General features: G+C 38.5%; 1 protein-coding gene across 1 annotated transcript in view; it reads right to left on the reverse strand.

Annotated features, from left to right (window-relative positions):
* The window catches only part of IRAG2 (inositol 1,4,5-triphosphate receptor associated 2), a 96,702-nt gene that overhangs the window by 16,100 nt on the left and 53,883 nt on the right, over positions 1 to 26,719 (reverse strand). Inside the window, 13 exon segments of the mRNA XM_057702199.1 lie at positions 1,434 to 1,574; positions 1,835 to 1,862; positions 1,947 to 2,001; positions 4,415 to 4,472; positions 7,640 to 7,710; positions 9,866 to 9,973; positions 10,132 to 10,196; positions 10,301 to 10,347; positions 19,947 to 20,028; positions 21,218 to 21,365; positions 23,474 to 23,570; positions 24,138 to 24,218; positions 25,293 to 25,354. Of these exon segments, the coding sequence (XP_057558182.1) occupies positions 1,434 to 1,574; positions 1,835 to 1,862; positions 1,947 to 2,001; positions 4,415 to 4,472; positions 7,640 to 7,710; positions 9,866 to 9,973; positions 10,132 to 10,196; positions 10,301 to 10,347; positions 19,947 to 20,028; positions 21,218 to 21,365; positions 23,474 to 23,570; positions 24,138 to 24,218; positions 25,293 to 25,354 (1,043 nt within the window).

Genomic DNA, 26,719 nt, shown 5'->3' on the forward strand with positions numbered 1-26,719 from the left:
TGGAATGGGAGAAAATATTTGCAAATCATATATCCTATTTTAAAATTGGCATAGGATTTAAATAGACATTTTCCAAAGATGATATACAAATGGCCAATAAGCATATGAAAAGATGTTCAACAATACTAATCATCAGAGAAATGCAAATCAAAACCGCAATGAGATACTACCTCACACCCGTTAAATGGCTACTATCAGAAAACAGAAAATAACACGTTGGCCAGGATGTAGAAAAACTAAAACCGTGGTGCACTGTTAGTAAGACTGTAAAATGGTGTAACCACTGTGCAAAACAGTATGATGGTTCCTCCAAAACTTAAAAATAGAACGCCGCACGATCCAGCAATCCAATATCTGGGCACATTTCTAAAAGAACTGAAAGCAGGGTCTTGAAGAGATATTTGCACACCCATGTTCACAGAAACAATGTTCAGTGTTCACAATAGCCAAGAGGCGGAAGTAACTCAAAAGTTCATCAATAAATGAATGGATAAACAAAATGTGGTATACGCATACAATGGAATATGTTCTCCAGCCTTAAAGGAAGGACGTCCTGCCATGTGCTACAACAGGGATGAACTCTGAAGACATTAAGCTAAGGGAAATAAACCGGTTACAAAAAGACAAATACTGTATGATTCCACGTACACGAGCTACCTAAAGTAGTCAAATTCACAGAAACAGAAAGTAGAATGGTGATTATCAGGAGCTGAGAGAAGGGCAAAGGGGGAATAGTTTAACGGATATACAGTTTCAGTAAACAAGATGAAAAGTTCTGAAGCTCTATCTCACAACAAGGTGAATATACTCAATACTACTGATGCACACTTAAAATGGTTAATATGGTGAATTTTACATTTTGTGTTTTTTAACCACAATAAAAAACAGAGTATGGTTTATATACTTTTATTGTCTTTTTCCAAAATTAGCCCTTTTAATTTTCCAACCTATCTGTATATTTATGGGGACTTCACAAAATAGAAGAATAATATAGTTAACACTTCTGTGTACCTTACAGAGGGTTTGCCCATTATCTGACAAGACAAATCAGTCACCATACTCTTTTTTCAGTTAATTAAATGGAAACAGTCTTTCAATTCTCTTCTTTGAAGCTTAACATTGACATTGTCTCCTATTTCTCAGTTTTCTGCATCATTACTCTACTGCCTGAAATCTATTTGAAAATCCAGAGAGACGGCAGAAGATTCACATAACTCCTTTAAAAGACACGTATTTGTTTTATTGCTTATACGCTTCTATTAGTGAACGTTTTCACCTGATGCTGAATTCTTAACTCCCATGAATTCACATGTGAGTCGGGCAGTGCTTGGTGCCTGGTGTTGGTTTTAGTCATACAAGTAAACTCTTATGTAATTTTGAAAACTTTATTAATAATGCAACCAAACGTGTAGTCCCTAAATGTTGATTCTCACCTCTAACAGTTTTAAACAGTTAGTGATTTCTTTCTTCAAGTTTTCTTCTGCCAAGTCACGGGATCTTTCTTCAAGCCTCACTCTTTTCTCCAAGGTGAACCAGTCGCATTTAAATCCCAAAGATAACCTGAGAAATTCGGCCTGTGGTCAAAATAATGGGAGGGTGAGGAGAGAACACTGGATGTAGTCAAATATTTTAGTTTAATACCAAATTATACTGAGGCATTTCTTTCTCCTCCCAGCGACATAATGCTGGCATGCATAGGCTTTACCTGCAGGTCATGGCCAAGCCAGACACCAGACATACAAGAGCTTATGCAAAAGCATGCAGGGACGATAGGCAAGTGAGTCTGAAACACTTCTTTTTTTATTAAAGGAAAAAACATTTGTTTGAAACTCACCTCCACCTCCTTCTCACTAGCAGAAGTGCTGTAGGATAAGAGAAGAACTTATTCAAACACACTTCAACAGAAAAGCAAAAAATGTGAGCATGCTACATGGAGAAGAGCTTACTTGTCACTTTGTCTAAAGTTAACTGACTTCACGGCAAGAGAGGAAACAGCAGCACCTATTAAAAGACAATAAAATAGTATTTGGTTAAAAAGGCTTAACAGCTAAAGGCACAGTCAATCAAATGTTGTGTCCTCGCTTCGCTAAACAGAGGCATTTTATTGAAGTATGTCTGAGAAGATCACCAGCTAACAATGCACTTGCTTAAATATAATATAATGTTATGCTACGCTCTGGGGATGGTGATGATGTTAACATTACTGGCTCACACTCCAGAACGTGAAGTCTTTGAAACCTGAAGATGTCTCAGAGTCAAGGGACAGCCCAATGTGTTCTTTCTGCATTTGAATGTTTATTTGATTTGATTCCGTGGTTAAATGCATAGCTTCGTCTGGTACCCTGGTGTTCCTGCAGACCAAGGACTGAAGAGCAGCACCAACAGGGGTACTAGTGATTCTAGTAGTAGTAGTAGTACTAGGAGAAGTAACAATAGTATAATAATAATAATAACGCAATAATAAATATGATATCAATCATTTACCACAGGTTTACTATATGTCAGTCCCAGAACAAAGCTCTTTAAATATATTAATGATACTCTTCACGACTACTTCAAAAAGAAGACAATATTAGTTATTAGGAGCATTAAATATAGCGTTGAAAAGAGCTGGTTTAAATCCTAGCGGTTGTGGACAAAGAATGTGGCCTGTCATTTCAGTAAACAAAGGATGTTGTAGCCATCAAGCCATCAATCACCATAGCTGCGGTGCACCCTGAGGGGACTTAAGATGGGGACAAGCAGGATACTGGGTCTAGATAGTGAAGGGGCATATCCAAGGAATGATCTCAATAAGCCCAGACTCTTGCCTCTTCCCATACACAGAAAAAGTGCTAAATTCATTAACTTGAGATGTCTGTTCTTTTTTTTCTGTCTTTTTTTTTTTCTTTGTTGGACTACCTGGTGGGTTTTTTTCATTTTCTGCAAAAACTCCTATATAGTAAGTCCCCTACATATGAACGAGTTTGTGGTTCCGAGAGCACGTTTGTAAGTCCAATTTGTTCGTTTAAGTCCAACAAAGTTAGCCTAGGTACCCAACTAACACAATCGGCTATACAGTACTGTGCTGTAATAGGTTTATAATAATTTACATACAAATAATACATAAAAAACAAGCACAAAAAATAAGGAAAGCATTTGTAATTTTACAGTACAGCATCTTGAAAAGTCCAGTAGTCCAGTCCAACAGCTGGCACACAGGGACTGGCATCGAGTGAACAGACAAGAAGAGTTACTGATGGGAGGAGGGAGAGGAGGGGGGAGGTGGCAGAGCTGAAGGATCGTCAGCAACAGGAGACGGAGGGCAGGCTGCAGTGTCACTCACGCCTGACGCTGGCAAAGGTTCTGGTTCCTTGCTGGAACCAGCTGCACATTCACATCTTTGAAAGTTCTCAACTTGAAGGTTCGTATGTAGGGGACTTACTGTATATCCTGTCTCTTCCCTTACCTCTTTGGAACAGTCCCTCAGAGCTATCTGAGAGGCTATATCCCAGGCTTGAGTCCTCAGTAAATCTGCCGGATAAAACATAATTCTCAACTTTCAAGTTGAGCTTTTTTTTTTTTTTTCAGTCAACCCTTTGATCCTTGTAACTAAGTGACCTGGAACAAGTCGCAACTGCATCAAACCGTCTACAAAATAAGGGTAATTTTTTTGATTTTTCTATAGTAGCTAACTTTTATGAGAACTTATATCAGGCACTTTTCTAAGTGCGTTTTACATAATTCCTTCAATCCTCACAACCAGCCTTTTGTGGTGGGTACCATTCTCATCTACAGTTTATAGGCTAGGAAACTGAATCGCAACTTACCTAGCTCACACAGGTATTGGGGAGAACTAAATAAAACTATGCACATAAAGAATGTAGCCTAGTGTTTAGCACAGTCTATTCTTCATAAAGGGTACTTTTTTACTCATAATTTCCACTTTGCAGATGAGGAAATTAAGACTCAAGGTTAATAACTTTCCAAAGTCACAGCAAGTAAGAGACTGGCCAAGCATACAGTGTGTGACTCCAAAGCCGGAACTCTATCCACTATTCCATCCTAACAGAAGGCAGATGGGGAGAGAAGCATATTAGCACTCATCCGTTAAATACTGGCTTATTTGCTTTTAGACGGAACAATAAAAAAGATCTCAGAGTAGAGCTTTGAATTTGCTACCAATGTTGGCGTGATTCTTAGTTCACAATAGGGTACTAGTTATTATAAGACCTCTGGGATTAACAGGCAATGCAACATAAATATGGCTTTTTGAAAATGATACAAGCTGAATCAAAATCAGTTCTATTTGGCTGATTTTATCTAGAGATGCACAGTTGTAGATGCCATATCTTTACTCAGAAAGATGTCACCCATAAAACAAACCAGCAGGGAATAAAAGTTCACATGGGGGTTGGAAGAGAACATTCCTTACCTCCTGCAGCACATTCTTTTCTGTGCTCATTTATTGTTTCTGGTTCCCCTTTGGCTTCCTAAAATCATAAAGAGATTTTATTGCTGTACATAGACTGGAAATCCTTCATAACCAATGATTTCTCAACTTCCTGTCCTCTCCTGCCCTACCCTATTCAAAAACACGCTATAGTGTGCGAAGAATTGTGCTAGGCATTAAGAAGAAAAGAGGACTGGGACTTCCCTGGTGGCGCAGTGGTTAACACTTTGCCTGCCAATGCAGGGGACACGGGTTTGAGCCCTGCTCCAGGAAGGTCCCACATGCCACGGAGCAACTAAGCCCATGCGCCACAACTACTGAGCCTGCACTCTAGAGCCTGTGATCCACAGCTATTGAGCTCATGTCCCACAACTACTGAAGCCTGTGCACCTAGAGTCTGTGCACTGCAATGAGAGAGGCCACCACAGAGAGAAGCCTGAGCACCTCAATGAAGAATAGCCCCCGCTGGTCACAACTAGAGAAAGCCCGTGTGCAGCAACGAAGACCCAATGCAGCCAATTAATTAATTAATTAATTTAAAAAAAAGAAAAAAGAGGACTCCAAGGGGGTTTCCAATCTAGCTGAGGCATAAAGAACAGAAACACATGAAAAGCTGCAAACATGATACAAGTTACCACAAAGCAAACTAGGATTAATTGCCAAATAAATGACACACAGATAAATATGTGCTTTGCGAGGGGAAGAGAGCGACACCATGGCTTGAGAAGCATGGAAAGTCTCTGCAGGCAAGGAACAAGCTGGAGCTTGAGGGGGAGGCAGGACTGAATGGATGAAGAGGGGGCAGTGATCTAGGACTACCACACGCAGCTTTCCAGATGGGCTGTTGGGGGAATTATGGCAAAACAGCTACTAAGATTGTGCCATGTTTGGCTTTTACTCCATCTGAATATATTGCAAGGTCACTGACCAACTATCCTACCAATGTATCTATACAACAAGAATCACCGGAATAGGAGAGTTGTACTATATTGCCTGGGGAAATCTAAAGAAGGAGCTCTAGGTATATAATTATTTTAGGATAATTATTATTCAACGTTCTCAGGATTTTTCCATAAAAAATAAGGCCAAGACAACTTTCCTTGGTAGGGCCCTTGAAACCATGTTACATAATTTTTGGACAACTGAAACTAAGATTTTGATAAAATGTAACAAACGCAATAATACAGGTAAGACATTGGATCTGTCTTATCAATATTTACACAATCTTACGTTGTCTGAATCCTCCCTCAACCCCTTGACTTCTTCTGGGTGTGGCGTTTCCTTCCTCTCCCACGCTTCCCGCCTAAGCTTCTTCTGGGAAGAGCTGTCCACGGCGGCTGCCTCTAGCTCTTCATCTCCCCTTTGTGATCAGTGAACTGCTCTGCCCCTGCACCCAACACGTCAAGGCAACTGCCCACCCTAGTTATCAGCGAACTCCCTATGGCCAAATCCAATGGATAATTTTCAGTCTTAATCTTACCTGACCTCCCTGTAGCCTCTAAAACGGCCTATAATCCCCTCTGTCTTGAAGTTTTTCTCATCCCTTGTTCCCCCATCAGAACAACAGCTCCTTCTTGGTCCCCTCCACCTCTGCCTTCGCATGAGACAGTGGACTCAGCCCATTACCTCTGCTCTCTCTCTCTGCCTGCCCTCCTTCTTGGGGAATCTCCTCCACATGCTTGGTTCTTTGATGATAACTCACAAATACGTGTCTGTGCCCCAAGGGTCCATGAGTGAGTTTTTGAATACGGGTAATCAACTACTTACAGGATATTGATTATGTCTCATATCAACCTGAAACTTGATGTATCTCAAATTAAATTAAATTAAATTTACCCCACAAATTCTTCTTACTCCCTCCTACTCTCATGCTAGTCTATTCATTCTGTAGGTTAAGCCATAAACCTGCATATTGACCTTTGCCCAGGGCCCTCATTATCAGTCACCCTGTACTGCAAACGCTATTCCTTAAATATCTCTCAAATTAGTCTCATGTTTTCCATCATCACTAAATTCATACTATCTTCGCCTCTAGCCTGAATTATTACTATAGCATTCTAACCAATTCCCTATCTCCATTACTACGTTTTCTAATCCACTATTTTTAGAAGTTTTTTATTTCCTTTTTTTTTTGAGATGAGAAGAAATTTGTTTTCTCTAAAGACTGCTATGAAAGACTAGAGGACTTGAACTTTCCTCTGTCCATTTTCGGCATGTGTGCCAGCTAACACTACACTTTACATATACTTTACACCACAAAGAATTATTCCAAATCACATACCCCATTACTCCCTTCAGACAAGAATAGTATAAAATTTTTATCTATCTTATTACCTCAAATGTATACACACCACGGCCTTCTCTTAACCTGAGTTAGTTGCATGAGTCTCTCTTTCTTGTGATCAAATGGGCCTAACTAAAACAAAGTTTGCACACTCGGGGGGAAAACAATAATAATACACACAGAGAGACACATACACACACCTCCGCATGTAGAATACAGAGAGGGACTAATATACAAATAAGACCCTTGAAGGAACATAGAATTGCCCATGGTCTATAAGCTACTCTTCAACAATGATAAATTCATACCAGTGGCAATGAGCCTTCTCTTTCAAGAAACGAATTTAATTCTTTTCCTATAAACATTTAAATATTCACTCTTATAATCTTTGACAGCAGTTTGTCATGTGCCTGTATGACATTCGATACCACTCACAAGGTACCACCTCCATGACACGTCTTCTGTTCTCTCACCCCAATCATTTTTCTTTCATGTCGCTGACCACAGTCTAATTACTGAGTAATTGTATTTCTTCCATTAATTATAACATCTTTAAGAAAGATATGTTTTATTTAGATATGTTTTAACACATTCATTTATCTAAGGGTACTCTACAGATAGATACTTAGCTTGTTTCCAGTAGACCTTTGATGAAGAAATGACTGAATGAATGCATGAATGAAAGAAAAGCCAGCATGGAATCAGGAGGTCCCACCTCTGACTCTACTGGGTGACCCTGGATGCTTTGGCCTCAACTTCTTCATCTATAAAATACTGGTATAACTAAATTCTATTAACCTCATGATATCTGGAAAGGATGAAATGAAATAGTGCTTTTAAGACTACTGTGCAAACTTGAAGGGACAGTTCTACCACTGTAACATATCACTACTTTTATTGCTAAGATGTGTATATTTCCTTACCTGATTTGACATGGTTTTTTCTTCACTCACAGAGCCTTGGAGTGCAATATTTTCAGGAACTGGACTTCCGCCTATAAGAAGGAGGAAACATATCAACAGTGTAGGGGGAGGGGGAGCCGCAGCAAGTAAAAAGAGGAAGGAAGAGTGAGGGTGGCAACGCGGGCAGAGCGGTAAGCGGCAAAGGGCTGAACATGTGAGACAAAGTTTGTACTAAAAAACTTTGAATGTTTCCATTCATTCAGAATCAGCTAAAGTTCCCAAGGAAGCTAGCTGTATAAGATGTCTTAACAGAAACGAATACTTGTATAAATGGCTTTCAAATAGTAGGGTTTTTAAAATATTTTTTAAGGCTGATGCTGCTTTTTTTAAATCAAACTCATTACTAGTGTAATTACAGAAACTGAATGAAAGAAGGATGGACAATTAGTAACTTAGCAGCTTTTTTTATAGCTTGACAAACTGGTTTTCAAAAATTGTATCTGCAAGGCTGATAACAAAGTACAATATCCTTCCAAAACACAGTATCTTTCTAAATAAAAGGTCATCACACGAAGAAGAAACGATGCACTTTTAATTTATGCCATTCCTTTTCATAATTTCCCTTTATTTATTTGCATTGTAATGTACTTGATGATGATTTTCCTCTTCACATGAGCCATTGTCCTGAATTTAGTTCAGTGCAGGCACAAACATCAGTGGCTATAGATGTTGTTTCTTTCTTTTTAAGAAAACAGACTAGTTAAAGGATGTATTCGATTTTTTAAATTTATATAGAAATAAGAACAAAATGGTAAGCACTTTCTTGAGGGATATAAAATTTTTTCCCTATGGAAATTTTATTTTAGTTCTTTAAAAAAAAATTTAAGACAGATAGTAGATTCACATGGTCCATAAATGAAAAAGTGTAAAATGTTTTCCGGTGAAAATTCTCCCTCCCACCATGCCTGCCAGAAGCCCACTTTCCCTCCTCAGAGACAACGTTACTAATTTTTGTCTAGCCTTGCAGAGATGTTTTATATACACACAAAAACTTTTTTCTATTTTCTTTCACAAATTTTTACATGTAATACATAATGATTTGTACTTTGGTGTTTTTCCCCAGAAACAACAGTTCTTTGATATCCTTCCAAGAAAAAAAGTTTCCATCTATATATGTTTTACAGATGTATATTAGTATTCCATTACATATGCCAAAATATGTTAGTCTTCTACTGATCGTTAACTTGTTACCAATATTTTGTCATTATAAACAACGCTGCAGTAAATAAACTTCCATATATGTCATATAGTATGGTGCGTACTTAGATCTACAAGATAAATTCCCAGAAACCAAACTCTTTTATTATTGGATATGTACACTTAAATTTTGGGTAGATATTGGCACATTCCTCTCCATACTAATCACAATAATTTACATTCCCTGAAGCAATGAATAAGAATTCTTTTTCTCCCAACAACCTTACCAACAGTGTGTAATCAAATTTTTTTCTCTTTGTCTACATGACAGGTCAAAAATGGTATCCTGGTACAGTTTTAATTAAAATTATTCTTATTTGATATGAGGTAGAATATAAAGATATTCTTCAGTTGAAGGAATGGATTCCATTTCTATAATTTTACAGCTCCTTTAATTTAGTACCTATATCTCAAATTTAATTGTCCAATTTAAACATTAGATGAATTTTCCTTGATTGATATTTTTGGTGGAAATGGGAGCCTATGCTTCCTAGGAGTATCAACTGTAGTGATATCTTACTGGGAATGGTTGAGAATAACCACTTTATTTTTAGACTCAAATGGCAGAAAAGGATCTAACATATTGCTAGTCAATTTGTGCCTCCTGGGTGGACCATGACTAATTGGTTCATCTTTTTAACGGAGTAGATGCTAATTAGGATTCTGAGAATTTCCTAAGTAGGTGATTCCACATCTGCATCACAATTGTGACTCAGCTGTTTCCAATCAATTTTGGTCATAAGGAAATATTGAAATCCCATGAAAATATACTGTAATTTTTATCCTAAATACAAAATTAGAAAAAAATTGGTAATATTGTCATATATGAAGGCCATGGTTACCTCTTGGACTTCTTTTCTCCAGACTATGTCTTCAAAATTCTTTTATAAAATACTATTACTGAGACACTGAGGAAAGTTACTCTACTAGCTTTCAGGTTTGCTTACTGTTTTAGAATGGAAACTATACTTGAACCCTTCAACAGCTTACCTTTGATTTTCGTCACAGCAGAAGCTGATCTTTTATCCTTGTCTTTCTCACAGAGTGGTTTACAGTGAAGATCACCAGAGGCCATATGCAAAATTTCTGATCCAGAATCTATCAACAGGAAGAAACTAACAGCATGAACACTATGCAAAAGGATTATTTGCTTATGTCTTTTTCATTTGCACACAACTCAGCAGGTCACAAAACATCCAAGTTTATAGTTACAATGCTAATGCTCTATTTTTATATATCTTTTCTAATCTACTCACCACTTGAAGTTACAGTACTCTCTGTGGATGAAGTGTGTCCAGGAGATGGCAGGGTGGAATATTCCCTGTCAAAAGAATAGAAGTATTTTGCAGTGTCAGGTTCAAAGAACTCTCTTAGAAATTAACTGAATATGCATCCGAAGTCATACACAGAAACAAACAAGCAAACCTGGACTGTGGCAGGCTCTCAGAATACAAGCGTTCAACACCATTCTCCTTCAGACAAAAAAAAAGAGAGAGAAACAAATGAACAATTTGACATTTTCCACTCCAGAGAGGTTGTGTTAAGCAAACATTTTCATACAGTTTTAAATAAACCCATATTTGCTTTGCTCTTTTGGAGAGGATATGGGAATGGGATGGTATAGGGCAGATGGACATACATGCTTCCTCAAAACTGTACTTGCAAAAAAAAATTCCAATTTTAAGTATACTTACAAGTCCAATATTTAAAGAAAATTTAAATTCTTGAGCAAAACAAATTCTAAACTTAAAGGGCAGATAGAGTTTATATCATGAACTTAAGTTTTCTTTAAACAGAACATTCTAGGTGGGCATAAAAACTTTTCTATTTATGGAAATATTACTCAACCTAAAACTTTTGACCTGTTGATTTAAAAATGGTTCACAATTTTCTAGCTAGACATATAATACATTTTAAAGCTAACGCAATCCTCAAAAATCTGAGGGATTACATCTAAGTCAGCAACCTCTTACTTGGGGCTCAAAAAGAGCTTAAAAAAATTGTGGTCCGAGTTTGCCAGGGCAAGCATTTCAAGTCTCATCTGAGCGTCTTAATCTCTATCAAGAGTTCCTAATCTGGGGGGAACTTCAGGAGAGTAGGTTCACTTATTCTCTTTCAAAAAATACAGAGGAACACAGATTCCTCGTTAATAAAGGTTTTTTTAATAAATATATCTTCATTATTATTAGGTCTATTATTAGGAAAATAAATCAAAATTTAATAAATTAAAACTGAAATCACTTGGAGATATCCAAAATCTGCACAGACAATGCAAAAATGAAGACATTTGAATATTCTATAATCAAACACAGAATTTACTAACTGCCACAACCAACAACAGGTTTCAATGGAGGGATGCTGTATATCATACACAGTATTTAGAATCTATTCAAGATAATACTGACTATAGTCACAGAAAGATAAAGGTTTAGCAAGAGTTTGCTGAATACAGAGTTATCCAATACAAAAAACAATAGCTCACATCTGTTCCGCACATTAAAATCTACAAAAGCCCTTTTATGTATCATCTCATTTAATTTTCCCAACAACCTTATGCAGTGGGTTTTAGAAAAAAAAAAGTTTACTTATTTCAGGTAAGGAAAGAAAAGCTAATGAATAAAATAAAGTCTCAGGAGTATTCAGAATGGTGGTGTCAGCCACTGAACAGTCTAAACAATCAGACTAAGTACAGTGTCCTCTTTATTTCAAACAGAACTATCTCTGAAATACCCTAAGGTTACTGGAGAGACAAAGACTTCCCAATGATTGTCTTAGACTGCTAGATGATTTAAATATAAACTTTTAAAATGTTCATCTCAAATGTTAAGAAAACTCCACAATCAAACTTGCAGAGCAAGAATTTACACCTAATCCTCCTATATATAAATGTTGGGCAATCTCTTATTTCATTTTGTCCCTGCTTTAAATGTCTTTGTATCAGACTATATGTGACTGAAGCCCCTTGTGACATCAGTTCAATTTAATTCAACAACTTTCATCAAAGGACCATTCTGTGCCAGAAGCAGTGAAAGACTGTTTCTGGCACAAAATAGAAAGGATGGAGAGACCAAAACACAGCCCTTGTCCCAGAGGAGTTCATAGGCCAGTCAGAAAGACAAATATGTAAAATGAATACTTCATAAATTATAAGCAGCATTCCACAGCGGAAAGTAACATGCACAGAACAGAGTAGGGTAATATTTGCATTAAATTTTGCAGAGAAATTATACCTTATACTCCACAGGTAGTTAGATGATATTGGCTTTATCCTTAAGATATTTAAATAGATTGCACTAGTAATTACTATATGCTAATTTAACTATCTGCCAATATATATGTAAGAAATGAAGCTATAAAAATAGGAAAAAATTAAACATTCTTCAGTCTCATTGAGTATCCGCCACAAAAGTCAACAAGGATTGATTCCTTAATAAGAAAAAGCAGGCCCATTTAACACTCCATAACATACAAATCTGTTATATTGTGTGGCTTGAAATAACACCTATTACTGTGCTATAATTAATAATATTACATATAATAATTATATTGCACTAACTAAAAAGCTAATTTTGTCAGAAAAAGATTTCTTCTTATACAAATCAGAGTCATGAATACTTGTATTTGAATTTAAGAGGTACAAAAGAACATAGTTATTTTCTATTCAATTAAACTGATTTCCAATATTAGGGGAAAGGGAACACATTATTTTTGTAAACTGTTTTTTTAAAAAATGTCTAATTATTAAAGTCAAAATAATAAATACATCAAAAATACAGTTTGCCTTCATTATTCTAAAAATGAGTCTCATTTGCCATCATGCTCTGTGTAAAGCCCCTCTTTTGTCCTGTTCTTCATATGTGAAACCTTTAGGTAAATATAAAATATTTACTGATTAAGTAACGATTCTGTGATTCTGGAGAAATGTCATATATTTAGTAGCCATACATTACTACATCGTTCTGTTGCAAGGATATCTGACATTATTGGATATTATTCCCAATTCATTAATCTTTAATAATAATCTCACTGATCAGAAAACCTAATACACATCATATCTCAACCTCAGATTTTCATATATCCGATCTAACATTTTTTCCCACCTTACAAGAAGAACCAGACAAAAGATTTTTTTTTCTTTCCAAATTTAGGGTTATAGTTAATGAAAGTGGGAGACACAGCCCCTCAGTGCGTGTGTGAGTGTGAAGTGGAGTGAAAAGTAACTCAGCAAAAACTTTCTACAATAGTGCTCTTTTCTTCCAGCTTCAAAAGACACCCGTATTCAAACCAGCTTCCCAACCCACAGGAGAACCTAACACACACAACAACTGCGGGATCTGGGCAGATGATAAACAAGACAATTTACTGGATATATTTCAAGCCAAGGAAAATCAAAAAACTGACTAAAAGCAAGAAAAAGTTCCAAAGAGAGACTTACTTACAGGTAGAAGACTGGCTCAAGTCAATGAGTCTAACACATGCTGACAGCATAGAGCAGGAAGCATGTTCTTCCTGTTCGAGCCATTCAAATATCAACCTGCATACCATTTACATGAAGATCCGTGCTCCAGCCCATTTGCTTTTGGCAGTAAAAGTCTAACACAGGGTGGGGTAGGCAAGGTACTGACAGAACAAAGCAAGACATTCTCCCATGGGCTGGCTCAGCAAATGCAGGACACACACACAGAGCAGTATTATTTTGAGATTTAGATAGAAAATATGAAGGACAATAAGAAATAACTTCCAGGATATTAGTATGGGCAATTAATAGGTCTAGATCATCTCCCAGGGTTACTCTTCTGGATGAAATGCCATAGATTTTTATCCACAGATTTTTATGATCAGAAACCCTTCCACTAAAAAACATTCATGTTATCAATGTAATTTTTACTTTTAGATCCATTTTAGACAATTGACACTACTCAAATAAATTCATGTGATTTTCTGAGAAAAGAAGAAAAACTGAACAAAAGGAGTCTATATAGGCTTATTTTATTCTAACTTTAAAAAAAAAATGCCCTTGACTTGGAGTTGGTTTCAATGTTCTAAAAATAAAAGAATGTAAAATTGAATGTCAAACAATTACAACTGCTGTAACTTAAATAAAACTAAATTTCTTCACAAGTTTTTTTTTTCCAATTTCGAACTAAAAGGATACCATCCCTTCAGATCTACAGGACACACCGACCACTTTGAGGTTCATCTGTAATATAGTTATCAGCCAACTTCTACATGTCTCAGTTTTGCAACGTTATTTATTCTCCAAGATTATTAAAGCTGCACCCACGCACAGCTTGAGAGAACAGGACAGACAATGGCCAGAAAATCTTCCGAGATATTTTAAAATTGATTCTGTCCTTTGCCTCATAAATCATCGTCTCCTAGTGATAGTACATCTCAGGCAAAAACATGTAATGACATGAAGCAGACCTCAAAGGGATGGCAAAACACTTAATATTTAGTGTATGTGATTTTTTTTTTTAACAGCCAGAGGGAAAACAGAATTTTATCTTCTTTTCCTCTGACCTGTGTTCTCTGAGCTTCACACTGCTGATAACTCTGATTCTAGGTGATAGTTACAGTTGCTATGTTTTGAGTGTTTACTAGGAACCAGGCACTTTACATAGGTTACAAAGTGTCTTGCTGGGATCAAATCTGAGATTGGAGTAGGTAGAGGGGAGAATCAGTTTCACTGTCATACAATTTTCAGGAAGCTTCTTAATTCTTGGACTGTTTGGGGACACACACAGGTAGCTAATGACAAGTCCAGTTTTGCGAAGGCCCGGAAAGCCTTTGGTTGCTATTCAGACCCAACGGTGGGAGCAGTGAATAAGCAAAGAAAGATTATAAGGAGAAACAACTGAGCTCCAGAGAGAAATTGCCAGGGGTGAGGAAGAAGTGGGAAAGTTGGTCTAGCTGCTGAAGGAACAGCAGTACCTGATTCCGTGGGAGGCTGTGCTCCCCAGCTCTGCGGGGTTATCTATCTGCTTTAGAAATAGAGGCTAATTTTAATAGCTGCATCACAAGGAGTCCACCCAACACCCCAGTAGGACCCTGCTCTGAAAGCGCTGAAGTAAGAAGGGAGAGTCATCTCCCTACTGACCAGGGAGAGGAGATCAACCCAAGGTCCAGGCACAGCGCTCCAAGGAGGTCAGCAGCGGAGCAGGCAGGGCCTGTGAGCGGTGTGGACAACAAACAGAAAGGACTGCAGAGATGTGAGTGGTGAAACCAGCTACCTTCTCCAGCAATCCCTCAGGAGGTTAAGTGTCCTTCCCTGGGAACTACGAGTTGGTGAGGTTGGAAGGACACTGGGATATACTGGTAGGCACCCGTATAGAGATTCTTGGAAATGTTGAGAAGGGAGCCCATGAATCAAAAAGGCCTTCCTATTCATCAGCAAGTGGGGAAACAGAGCACCCAGATTTGTCTTTCCTGTAACTACGACCTACTTGGTGTGTTTCCATGGACTGGTTAGGCTAGAACTTAGCCACCGCAGATATGTATAAGTATATATATATGCATAATATATGTTTATGTATACATATGTGTTTGAATTCTGAAAAGAACTCTGCAAAGTAATATCTCTGTTTCACAAGAGACACACACAAACTGAAACAGGTTAGGTCACTTGTCGAAGTTCACACAGCTAATAAGTAACAGCCAGCTTAAACCCACACCTGCTTAATTCCGAAGCCTATGCTATGTGGCTAAAAATTCTAAGTCATTACTGGGAAATATTTCAAATAAATACAACAGCAGACAGAACAGAATAATTACCCTTTGTGTACCCATTCTGCAGATTCAACAATTATCAACCTATGGCCCACCTCGTTGCAGCTACACTGTCACCCACTAAACCTACCTCGACATTGTTTTGAAGCATATCCTAGATACTGTAAACATTTTTTTCATAAATATTTTAGTCTACGTCTCTAAAAGACAGAGATTGGAAATAAGTTATTTCCCTTTCTCCTCTTTACACTAAAATATCCCAAATAAATAGGTTTCACTGGGTCAGTAAAGTAGCTTTGTTCTCCCCAAGAATGTCCCAAACTGGACCCCAAATTATTTTACTAAGAAGTTCTTTTTGAGATATTAATCTTGTTAGAGTCCTTTGGTCACCCAAAGACCCCCTTATGAATACTAATGTTCACTCTTCTCTCATACTGTAGTTTCTGAAAAAGATGCTAGAATATAGCTTCCTCTATGAATATGGAAGAGGAATAAAAAAAATAAATCTCAATTTCTCAGGAATACCAGTCAGAAAGCAATAGGGCAAGACTATCAATTCAACAAGCTCACTGGGTGCTCAACTCTCAACATGTTACATAGACCCTACAGGGAGTACAAAAATTAATAAGTAAATAAGGATTCAACAAATATTTACGGAGCAGCTACTGTATTCTATTCATCCAGATCTATTCAGGATGCTAGATGTACACTGGTTAACAGCCAAAGGCACTGTACACCAAATTTATAACCTGATACAGGAACACATATAAGAAAACAAAGAGGGACTTCCCTAGTGGCAGAGTGGTTACAAATCCACCTGCCAATACAGGGGACACCAATCCCTGGTCCGGGAAGATCCCACATGCCATGGAGCAACTAAGCCCATGTGCCACAACTACTGAAGCCCGCGTGCCTAGAGCCCATGCTCAGCAAGCAGAGAAGCCACCACAATGAGAAGCCAGCGCACCGCAATGAAGAGTAGCCCCTGCTCGCCACAACTAGAGAAAGCCCGCACAGCAACAAAGACTCAACACAGCCAATAAATAAATAAAGTTTAAAAAAAAAAAGAAAGAAAGAAAACAAAGAACTACAATGTAAACAAAATACAGGTGAGAGGAGCACAGAGTTACTATTGGGTGTAAAAGAAAAGAGTAAACTTATATTTTCCTGAGTGGGATAGCTGAGAAGTGAGGAAACTGAGGCGGAACCACAAGACTCTTCCATAGTTGCAGAGAGGTAGAAATGGGGAAAACCCTCATCTCTCGACTTCTAATCCATTTATGATTTCCATCTCAAGAAGGGCTAAAGATGCTTGAATGTAAATATTTCTCGCTACCACAAAAGGTTTTATGGAACACTTGGTTTTTGGAATGGGCCTTGACAGTCAAAGAGATTTTGACAAGTGGAGAAGTAAAAGTGTTTAGGGGCAGAGAAAACAGCATAAACCGCTTTGTGTCATCTATTCCAACAATACAGAACACCGGTTTGGCTGACATTTAGGGACAACCATCAGGTGGGAATGGGAAGGATGGAAAGTTAGGTTGCGACCAGATTAGAGAAGAGCCTGACTACCAGGGCAAGTTGTTTGTTTTGAAGGCCCTCACAAGTGATGAAATTCCAAGAGTTTGAAGCCAAAGAGTTAAGAAAACACAATGATTTATGGGTTGCTGGGATAAACACGGATTATATGCTTTGTAATTTTAACTTCATATTTCATTCAAATTCTTATTAAGGAGAATGCTTAGATAAGCATTGTCGAAGGAGAGCCTTCTGTTTGTTTAGGAGATGGGCGTGAGGGGTATGAGGGCTAGGAAGTGCGGATTCACTCCAGGGATAGGCATGAGGGCGTAAATGGGCAGCACGGATTCCTCAGTGGAGCAGAGGGAAAGGGAAACGGTGGAACATGGTGGGAACAGCCACAGAGTGCAGCTGACAGACTGGGTCCTGGGGCCTATGGAAGAAATGGCACAGAGGCAGCAGGAAGACCTTCAGGGAATCTATACATTTCCGCAGGCGCATTGGGCAGGCGTTTGTCTTGGGATCTCTGTTAGCTCCTATTTCTTCACAGGTGTCAATACAAAATAACTCGGTCACCTATCGTAATGAGAGTGAATTAGGAGCTCCTTTTAGATGTATAAGGAAGCACATTTATTTCTTAGCCAAAAAACTACTTTCAAGGTAACTGTGAGTAATTATTACACTTGAAATGTCTAAATTCAGCGTTCTAAGAGGAGTTGTAAGAAGGAATTAATCTCTGAAGCTAGATAAACCCTGAATTTGAATCCCAGGTTTGCTACTTACTAGTTGAGTGATCCTAGTTAAGTTACTCAACCTCTCTGAACTTCAGTTGCCTCATTTGTAGAAGCAGAGAATATTTAACCAAAGCTGGAGAGAGAATTAGTACCGTGGCATGTGGAAATGCTTTCCTACAAAGTACCTGGTGCACAACTGATGTTGGTTCCTTCCCCCTTCTTGGTGAAATCAGTACCAGATAAAAGGGAAATTACTAATAACCAAACATCCTGTAAGGTTCCAAGCTCAACTTCCTTTATTAAAGCTTTACAAGAACTGCTAAGTAACAGCAAAATAGATTCATTTCCTTTTTCTCTCCTTTTCTTAGATACTCACTAGGATGGGGTACTAAGGAACAGAAAAAATGTCAGATACACACACTTAAAAGAGCAAGAACAACTCATACAACTCAATTTAAAAAAATAACCTCATTTTTTATAATGGGCCACAGATCTGGGTGGACATGTCTCTAAGGAAGATATACATATGGCCAACGAGTACATGAAAAATGCTCAGCATCACCTGTCATTAAGGAAATGCATATCAAAACCACACCAAGCTACCACTTCACATCCACTAAGATGCCTATAATCAAAAAGACAGACAGAAAAGAATAGACACATGTATACGTATAACTGAATCACTTTGCTGTACACCTGAAACTAACACAACATTGTTAATCAACTATGCTCCAATATAAAACAGAAATTTAAAAAATAAAATTTAATTGAATTAAAAAAAGACAAGTGTTGACAAGGATGTGAAGAAATTGAAATCCCCATACATTACTGGTGGGAATGTAAAATGATGGAGCTGCTTTGGAGATCTGTTTTGCAGTTCCTCAAGTGTTAAGCAAAGAGTGACCATATGACGCAATAATTCTACTCCTAAATATATGCCCAAAAGAACTGAAAACATAAGTTTACACAAAATGTTTTACACTGATGTTCCTAGTGCCATTACTCACGACAGCCAAAAAGTAGAAACAACCCAAGCGCTTATCATTGGTGAATGGATGAACAAGAGGTGAGATATTCACACACTGGAGTTCTATCCAGTCATAAAAAGGAATGAAGTGCTGATAACATGCTACAACACGGATGAACCTTGAAAACATTATACTAAGAAAAGAAGCCAGTCACAAGAGGTTGTGGATTGTATGATTCCATTTTTACAGGATGTCCAGAATAGGCAAGTCTATAGAGGCAGAAAGCAGATTAGCAGCTGCACAGGGTGCGGTGGGGTGGGGGTGGGGGTGGGGGGGATGAGATAGACTGCTAACAGGTATGAGGTTTCTCTCTAGGGGAATCAAAATGTTCTACAGTTGATTGTGGTGACGGCCGCACAACTGAATATTTTTTAAAACATTTAATTGAACAATTTAAATTGATGAACTGTTTGGTATGAGAATTATATTACAATAAACCTTTTAAAAAATACCCAAAGAGTGATGGATTTCCAGATTCTGAAACAGAACGGTTACTCCATTTGATTGAGAAGATCATACTCCCTCAGGCTCACACTGCTGCCCAAGGAAGGAGCTCCAGGCATGTCTCCATGACCTGGGGTTTTTGCCTAAGTGCCCACAGCTACTTGGTATTCTCTTTTAGGTAGAAAAATACTATTAGCACCTAACTGCAGCAATGGGTGCTCTTTGGGCATTGCCTTACTTTGTACAGCAAAGTACCAGCACCTCAAAGATCATCTAGCCTTGACCTTAATTCTTAGAGAATCAAGGAGACCTGAGACTCCTTACAGCCAATAGTGAATTAAAGTCCCAACCAGCCTGCCTCTCAAACAAAAAAGTTCAGCACACTTCATCAGAAGCTCCTTTTGGTTATATACCCTTGAGTTTAAACTATTGAAGGGGTAGAAATCCCCCCAAATGCCATCAAAAGTTGACATTTCTCATGCATCTGAACTTTGTGCTATAAGATTTGCACTTGCCATAAGAGTCTCTATAACATTTCAAAAAAAAAAAAGAATACCCATAGAAGAGTCAGGATATGGTAGAGCTACAAATGAAGTTGAAATATAGTCCAATACTCACTTCCATACTTAGGTCATTATTCATCCTGATGCAACCTGAAAGATCTGTTCCTGGGTGGGGACCAGCTGTAGGGCCTGGGCACCTGCTAATAGACAGTGAAGTTCCTTACCACAGGTGGAAAAACTGCAAATTTCAGCAGATACCAATCTATCATATAGTTCCCCTTCCCTGCCCCAATTTCACCAAATTTCTAATTAAGTTCATGTCTTAAGTGAGACATAATAAAAAAGAGCTCCAAGGTCAATCAGAGAGAGGTTATAAACACAGAGAATCTAGCCCCAAATGAAAATGATGTATTTGCAATTCAAAGTCTTGCTTCCCAACCTGTAACACAGGGTGGAAATTTCATTGGGGTGGACGGTGCTCACAAACCCCACCGGCACTTCTGAACTTCTCCTAAGGAAGATCATTCTGTGTACTCAGAAAGGTGAGTGAGCGCAGGTGAGCTTCTCCTAAGGAAGAGCGTTCTGTGTACTCAGAAAGGTGAGTGAGCGCAGGTGAGCTTCTCCTAAGGAAGAGCGTTCTGTGTACTCAGAAAGGTGAGTGAGCGCAGGTGAGCTTTGGGAGAGGGTGGGTGCAAGCACAGGGATAGATTCCCAAAGACTTGTTCACCTGGAGTGTGAAGGAACTGAAACATGATCAAAACCTAGCTGAGGACTTCCCTGGTGGCACAGTGGTTAAGAATCCGCCTGCCAATGCAGGGGACACGGGTTCAAGCCCTGGTCCGGGAAGATCCCACATGCTGTGGAGCAACTAAGCCCGTGAGCCACAACTACTGAGCCTGTGCTCTAGAGCCCGCAAGCCACAACTACTGAGCCCATGTGCCACAACTACTGAAGCCCGTGCACTCAGAGCCCATGCCCTGCAACAAGAGAAGCCACTGCAATGAGAAGCCCGCACACAGCAACGAAGACCCAATACAGCCAAAAATAAAATAAATTAATTAAAAAAAAAAAAACCCAGCTGAATAAGTTACCTTAGCAGTACATGGTATATTCTTAAAAACTGGGAAACATTTGAAGTAGTCTAAATTGTCTTTTACACTTTAGAATGGATATTATGAAATTAAAAGAGCTACAGAGAAAAGCATAGAGGTATCTCTGTTTTAAAATTGTCAATTTTCAGAAAGTTAGAGAAGTTACACAATAAAAATTCCACAATAAAGATGTCATGATATCAAGATATGAAAATCTAACTGATTAAAAGGTTAGGCAGTAGGAATTGGCCACCTACGAAAATTAGGCTAAGTATATCTTGCCCTTTTAACTTACTTGTGTCTTCCAGTCACACCCAAAGCACCAGCCTCTATTTCTCCATATCTGGGCCTTTCACAAGAAGCATGTATCTGGTTGGCTACACATGAGAAAGGTGTCAGTTCTCGTCTTGGAACTGCTGTGAGGCTAGCCAGATGCAAGGCATCTGCAGTAGAACAGGAAAGAATAAAATAGAAATTAATGGTTCAAGTTTTATACACATATTATTTCTTTCCCTCTTGGGAGATTAGACCATTTCAGAAAAAGCAAAAGTCAATTCAATTCAATTAACATTTTAACATTAACAACCCCCCACCCCTTAAATTTTGATGCCTAGTTATAAGGGGTAGAAATGCCTTTTTTTTTTTTTAAGCAAGGGTTAGGGGTGGAGGAGGGAAAACAGAAACTGTCGCCTAGTAAGCAACTAGAGGGGTCAACAATAATTTGCTGCCAGAGGGCAAAATCCAGCCAGCCGCCTGTTTTTGTAAAGAGAGTTTTATTGGAACACAGCCACACTCATTCATTCAGTATCGTCCAAGGTTGCTCGGGTGCTACAACAGCAAAGCTGAGTAGTTGCTGCAGAAACCATACAGCATCCAAAGCCTCAAATATTTACTATCTGGCTCTTTACGGAAACAGTTTACCAACTTCTGAAGAGAAAACAGTTTGACATTGTGATTGGAACCCATTAAAGAGTGCAGGAAATAGGGAGACAATTTTTTTTTTTTGAGGAAAACTGTCTTATGTTCTTCTGAGTGTAGGAAACAGCAGAATTGAATAGAAAGAAAAAAAACATAGGCTTTGGAAATCAATCTTTTAGTTCAAATTCTGACCCTGCCACATACCAAGCGTATGATCTTGAATAAATAAGCTGGGACTTCCCTGGTGGCACAGTGGTTAAGAATCTGCCTGCCAATGCAGGGGACACAGGTTCGAGCCCTGGTCCGGGAAGATCCCACATGCCTCAAAGCAACTAAGCCTGTGCACCACAACTACTGAGCCTGTGCTCTAGAGCCCGTGAGCCACAACTATTGAGCCCTCGAGCCACAACTACTGAAGCTCGCACACCTAAAGCCTGTGCTCCGCAACAAGAGAAGCCACCAAAATGAGGAGCCCGTGCACCACAACGAAGAGGAGCCCGTGCACCACAACGAAGAGTAGCCCCTGCTCACTGCAACTAGAGAAAGCCTGCATGCAGCAACAAAGACCCAACGCAGCCAATAAATTAATTAGTTAATTAATTAAAAAATAACTAAGCCAACTCTGAGCCTCAGTTTACTTACGTATAAAACACATGACCTTAGGCAAAGTACTAACTCAAATTTCTGTTTCCTCATCTTTAAAATGGGAATTACATGAGCATCTACCTCACAGGGATATGGTGAGGATTAAATGAATTAATAGGTACGTGAACATACAGTTCTGAGAGCAGAGAACTGTGCCTGCCACATACAGGGCCCTCTTTGAGTGCTACCATAGTGTGGTCACGATCACTGAGTTAGCGTGGGTATAAAGCACTCATCTATTGTCTGAAACAAACTGGCCACTCAGTAGGGGTAGCAGTTTTCCCTCTTCTAGTTGAAATAATCCACAAATCACTCTACTTTCTTTTTATTCCTTCTTAAATTTATTTTGATAATCTTCCCATTTCTTTTGTCATTTCGGAATCAACCATTAAAACTTTTGCTTTCAAGCACATCCAGGTTGTGATGAGAGATGCCACCGCTTTGAACATTTCCTAAGATAAAGTTCATGCTCCTTAGACTGGCACTGAGCAATAGTCCACGATGTGACCTGCAACATGCTCCAAACTCACATCCTACTGTATCCTGACCCAATTCCTCTTATATCCAAAGTGACTTATCCAGCTTGGACTCTTCTCCAAACACTTAACGCTTTTGCATTCTTTTTTCCCCCCTCATGTCATTCTCCCCATCTGGAATACTTTTCCCATGCTTTTTGCTTTTCCAAATGCAATCCATCTTTCCATGCCTGGTTCAACACCCGTTTCTTCTTCCGAGCCTTCTCTGAACCCAGGTCTTATTTCCTTAATAATCTGTGAGCTACTTTAGGACTTCCTCTTTATTATACATGAAATAGTGCCTGGCACAGATAGATGCTCAAATATAAGTTGACTGACTGAATTCAGGGATAAACATCTAAGTTTTCAACAACTTTTGCTATATAATTGTGATGAATTATTTTAGCTCTCAAAAAGAACCCCACTCCCAGCTGTGTCTGAGAGGGTACAGGAAATGGTCTAGGCATGCTTACCCAGCAGAGGCGAGTACCAGCACGTATGTCTGAAGGTCAGGGGTAGCTGATGTATTCTTGCTTCTTGACCACTGTATCGTTTATGGCAGCACTGCTTCTGAACAGAAAATAAAGTACTATTAGCTTTCCAAAGAGCTGTAACATATTTCACAATCTACTCTCTTCATCTCCAAAATTAGAAAGAATATCACTGTTCTCCCGCGAGAGAGATGGAGAAGGAAATAAATGACATCGCGTAACAAAGTTTTCATGCTTTGGATCAAAAGATATATACGTTATGAGTAAAAATGTAATTCTTACTAAAGATCACTCTTCAATAATTTAACAGAATGATAACACCAATTCCCAATAATCAACACTTTCACATAAACCAAGTCTTTGAGAAAAGAGATATGGCTGAGGGGCAAGTTTAGTTATATAATTCTTCTTCATGACACTGTGATCAGAAAGTTTTAAACAGTACCATTTCCTAGGGCCTATCAGAATTTGTGTGTGCACATGCTAAAGAAAAAAAATAGGTATCTTTCTTCATCTGATAATTGCTCAAGAAAAAGTACAGTTTAGGATTCTAACTTACTAACACATCTTGGACTTAGCTTTCTATGTTGGCATAGTAGTAGATTCACAATTGGCACTTAAATAGTTTCAAAAATCTTAAACTTACCAATTGTTCCTGGAGAGGTTGATGAATTCTATCTGTGCAGCACAAGGGATCGTAGTGAGGAAATTCCTCATCTAAATAGCTCTGTCATGAGAAAAATGGTGGAGTGCATTCAAAGACAGAATGATGGAAGAGTCAAGATATGAAACACATTAGATTTAAGATGTGATGCTACCTGAGGAGGAGAAAACTGACTAGTTCTTTATCTTGTATTTTACATGAAGGGAACACGTTTGTAATGGTAAACCTCTCATTGCATTTTTCCCATTACTTGATCTAGGAATGAAATCCAAAGATCAGGAACAGGAAACTGAATGACTTTGTCACTGAAACCTTTAAGCAGAGACCAAAGAAGCTTGTTGGAGACATAACTCAGGGTAGTGAAAATGGTGCTTGTGAAAATTTTACAGCTGTGACGTCTGTCCAAGAGGTAGATACATATCTATCAGTTACATAGCAACAGAAAATTTGTGTTCTTGAGATGATTATGGAGATTTTTCCAGTTCAACTTATTGTAAAGGGCTTTTTAGGCACACTGCCTAGCTTAATCTTCTACATGAATTTTTTTTTTTCTGTTTAAACAGATGTGCCTGCATTATGCCTGGAAACAGATACATGCAAATATCACCCTCTCTCTCTTCTCCTCCAGCCCCTTCCCTCCAGTGCCAACCTTGCTGTTCCTTATGTTCTTCATTTATGAACAGAAAGGAGAAATTCACCAAGTGTCATAAGGGAAAGAAATACATTTAACACGACTATGGATATCTTGAGATATTCGGACAGAAAGGAGTTGAAAGTTTAATTCAGATAGAGGAAAGAGAGGGCAACCATCAAAGCCCACACCAAGAGTCTCAGAAAGGAGGTGCTGTAGACTAGCAAACTGGCCCTTTGCTCATAGATACAGTTCTGAAATGCTTCCTCTCTGAAAGATGTTACTAGGAGCCACTCACCCATGTGCATTCTCCCCTCCTGTGTTGCTAAATGCTTTCAGTGCATAAGAAAACAAAGTCCACCAGAACACTTTTTCTAAGTCGGTTGCTTAATTTTATGACTAAAATGATTATATAACTTAGCTTAACAAAATCTTACACCAACTGGACAACTTCCCCACAGTAAACACATATCACAGAGGTTTGGGTCTTTTTGTTTGCTTTTTACCTGAAACGGCAAGCCACGGAGTTGTCCTTGAATTAGCGTCTTTCTTAGCGACTCCGTTGCTGCTATAAAGAGAATTTATAACCCGCTTAATATGACAATTTGTAACCCTCTTTTCCCTTAATTCATTTCATAAACTTTTACCAGCTTTCAACTTGGGGCCTGAGGGAAGCAGAGGGAAAACGATGGCTTCTGAGAAGGACGTTCTCAACTCGTGACGCGTGAAAATGGGAGAGCAGCCCAAAACAGGTGGCAGCAACTAAACCATTACTGCCCTTGAATATTTAAAATTAACCTCGGTAGATGCAAGTGAATCATCTTCGAGAAGTGAGTCACAGAATCATTCACGTTAAAAGAGGCCACTCGGTCCACCCTCCCAGCCATCAGTCATCACCTCTCCAGTGAGCCTCTGCCCGGGCTACAAGCAATGGAAGCCCTGGAAAGGGAGCCACAGAACCTCAGGACCCTACAAGCAGGTCTGAGATCAGGAGGACACTGACGTCCAGAGGATTTCAGTGGATAAACGGTTATTCGTGGAGCTGAGATCAGACTCACAGGACAGGGTTCCACTCACTATACACGTTTGTGAAATTAAACATATTTGTCTCTCTACTTAACTGGAATCTGCTTCCCAGTAACTTCCAAATTCTCCTCTCTGGAATGATGAAAGCGAGACAAATACCTAGGTAACATTTTAAGTTACTTAGTAACAGATTACTTATTCAACAATCCACACCCTCTGAAAGACAGCCAAGAACCAGAAAATAGGTTGAAATCTTTGGAACAACCAAAATAGATGTTGATATCCATGCCCTTTATTCATGTGGCAAATCCTCACACTCCACTCAGACAGTGGGCTCTGAATTTATACAGAATTCTCACAAGCTCGACTGTTTTCTCAGCCCACAGATGATTAAAAAACAAAAATTAAATGAGGGTAGGAAGCTCTGCTAGATGGAGGCATATTAATAGCTGCCACTTTAAAAAAAAAAATCACTAACAGCCAGGAAAATTAACAGCAGATACTCTGGTGTCCAAAACACACAGAAATCTGGTGCTTCTTATTTTAAAAGACCAACAGTTTTGCATCTCAGTAGCCTGAAGAAATTCTGAGCCATGAAAATAATGCTAATACATGTGAAAAGTACAAAATCTAATTATAAATCTTTTTTCAGGGAAAAAGCTTGAAAAGCTTCAATTATGTGGAAAATTACCCAGGTAACATTTATTCTGTAAGAATACTTTCTGCAAAAATAACATTTCTCAACTAAGCTTGACAGTGTTTATGAGGCCCACAAGGAGGATAATATATTTTTAAACTATTTCTAACATATTTAGGAATTTTTAAAAATTAATCTTAATACTTAGAACACTAGTAAAGATTCAATTTTTCGAAATTCTCTGTGTTAACTATATTAAGAAATAAGGCT

This window comes from Hippopotamus amphibius, chromosome 12 (assembly GCF_030028045.1).
Source record: "Hippopotamus amphibius kiboko isolate mHipAmp2 chromosome 12, mHipAmp2.hap2, whole genome shotgun sequence".
Lineage (NCBI taxonomy): Eukaryota > Metazoa > Chordata > Mammalia > Artiodactyla > Hippopotamidae > Hippopotamus > Hippopotamus amphibius.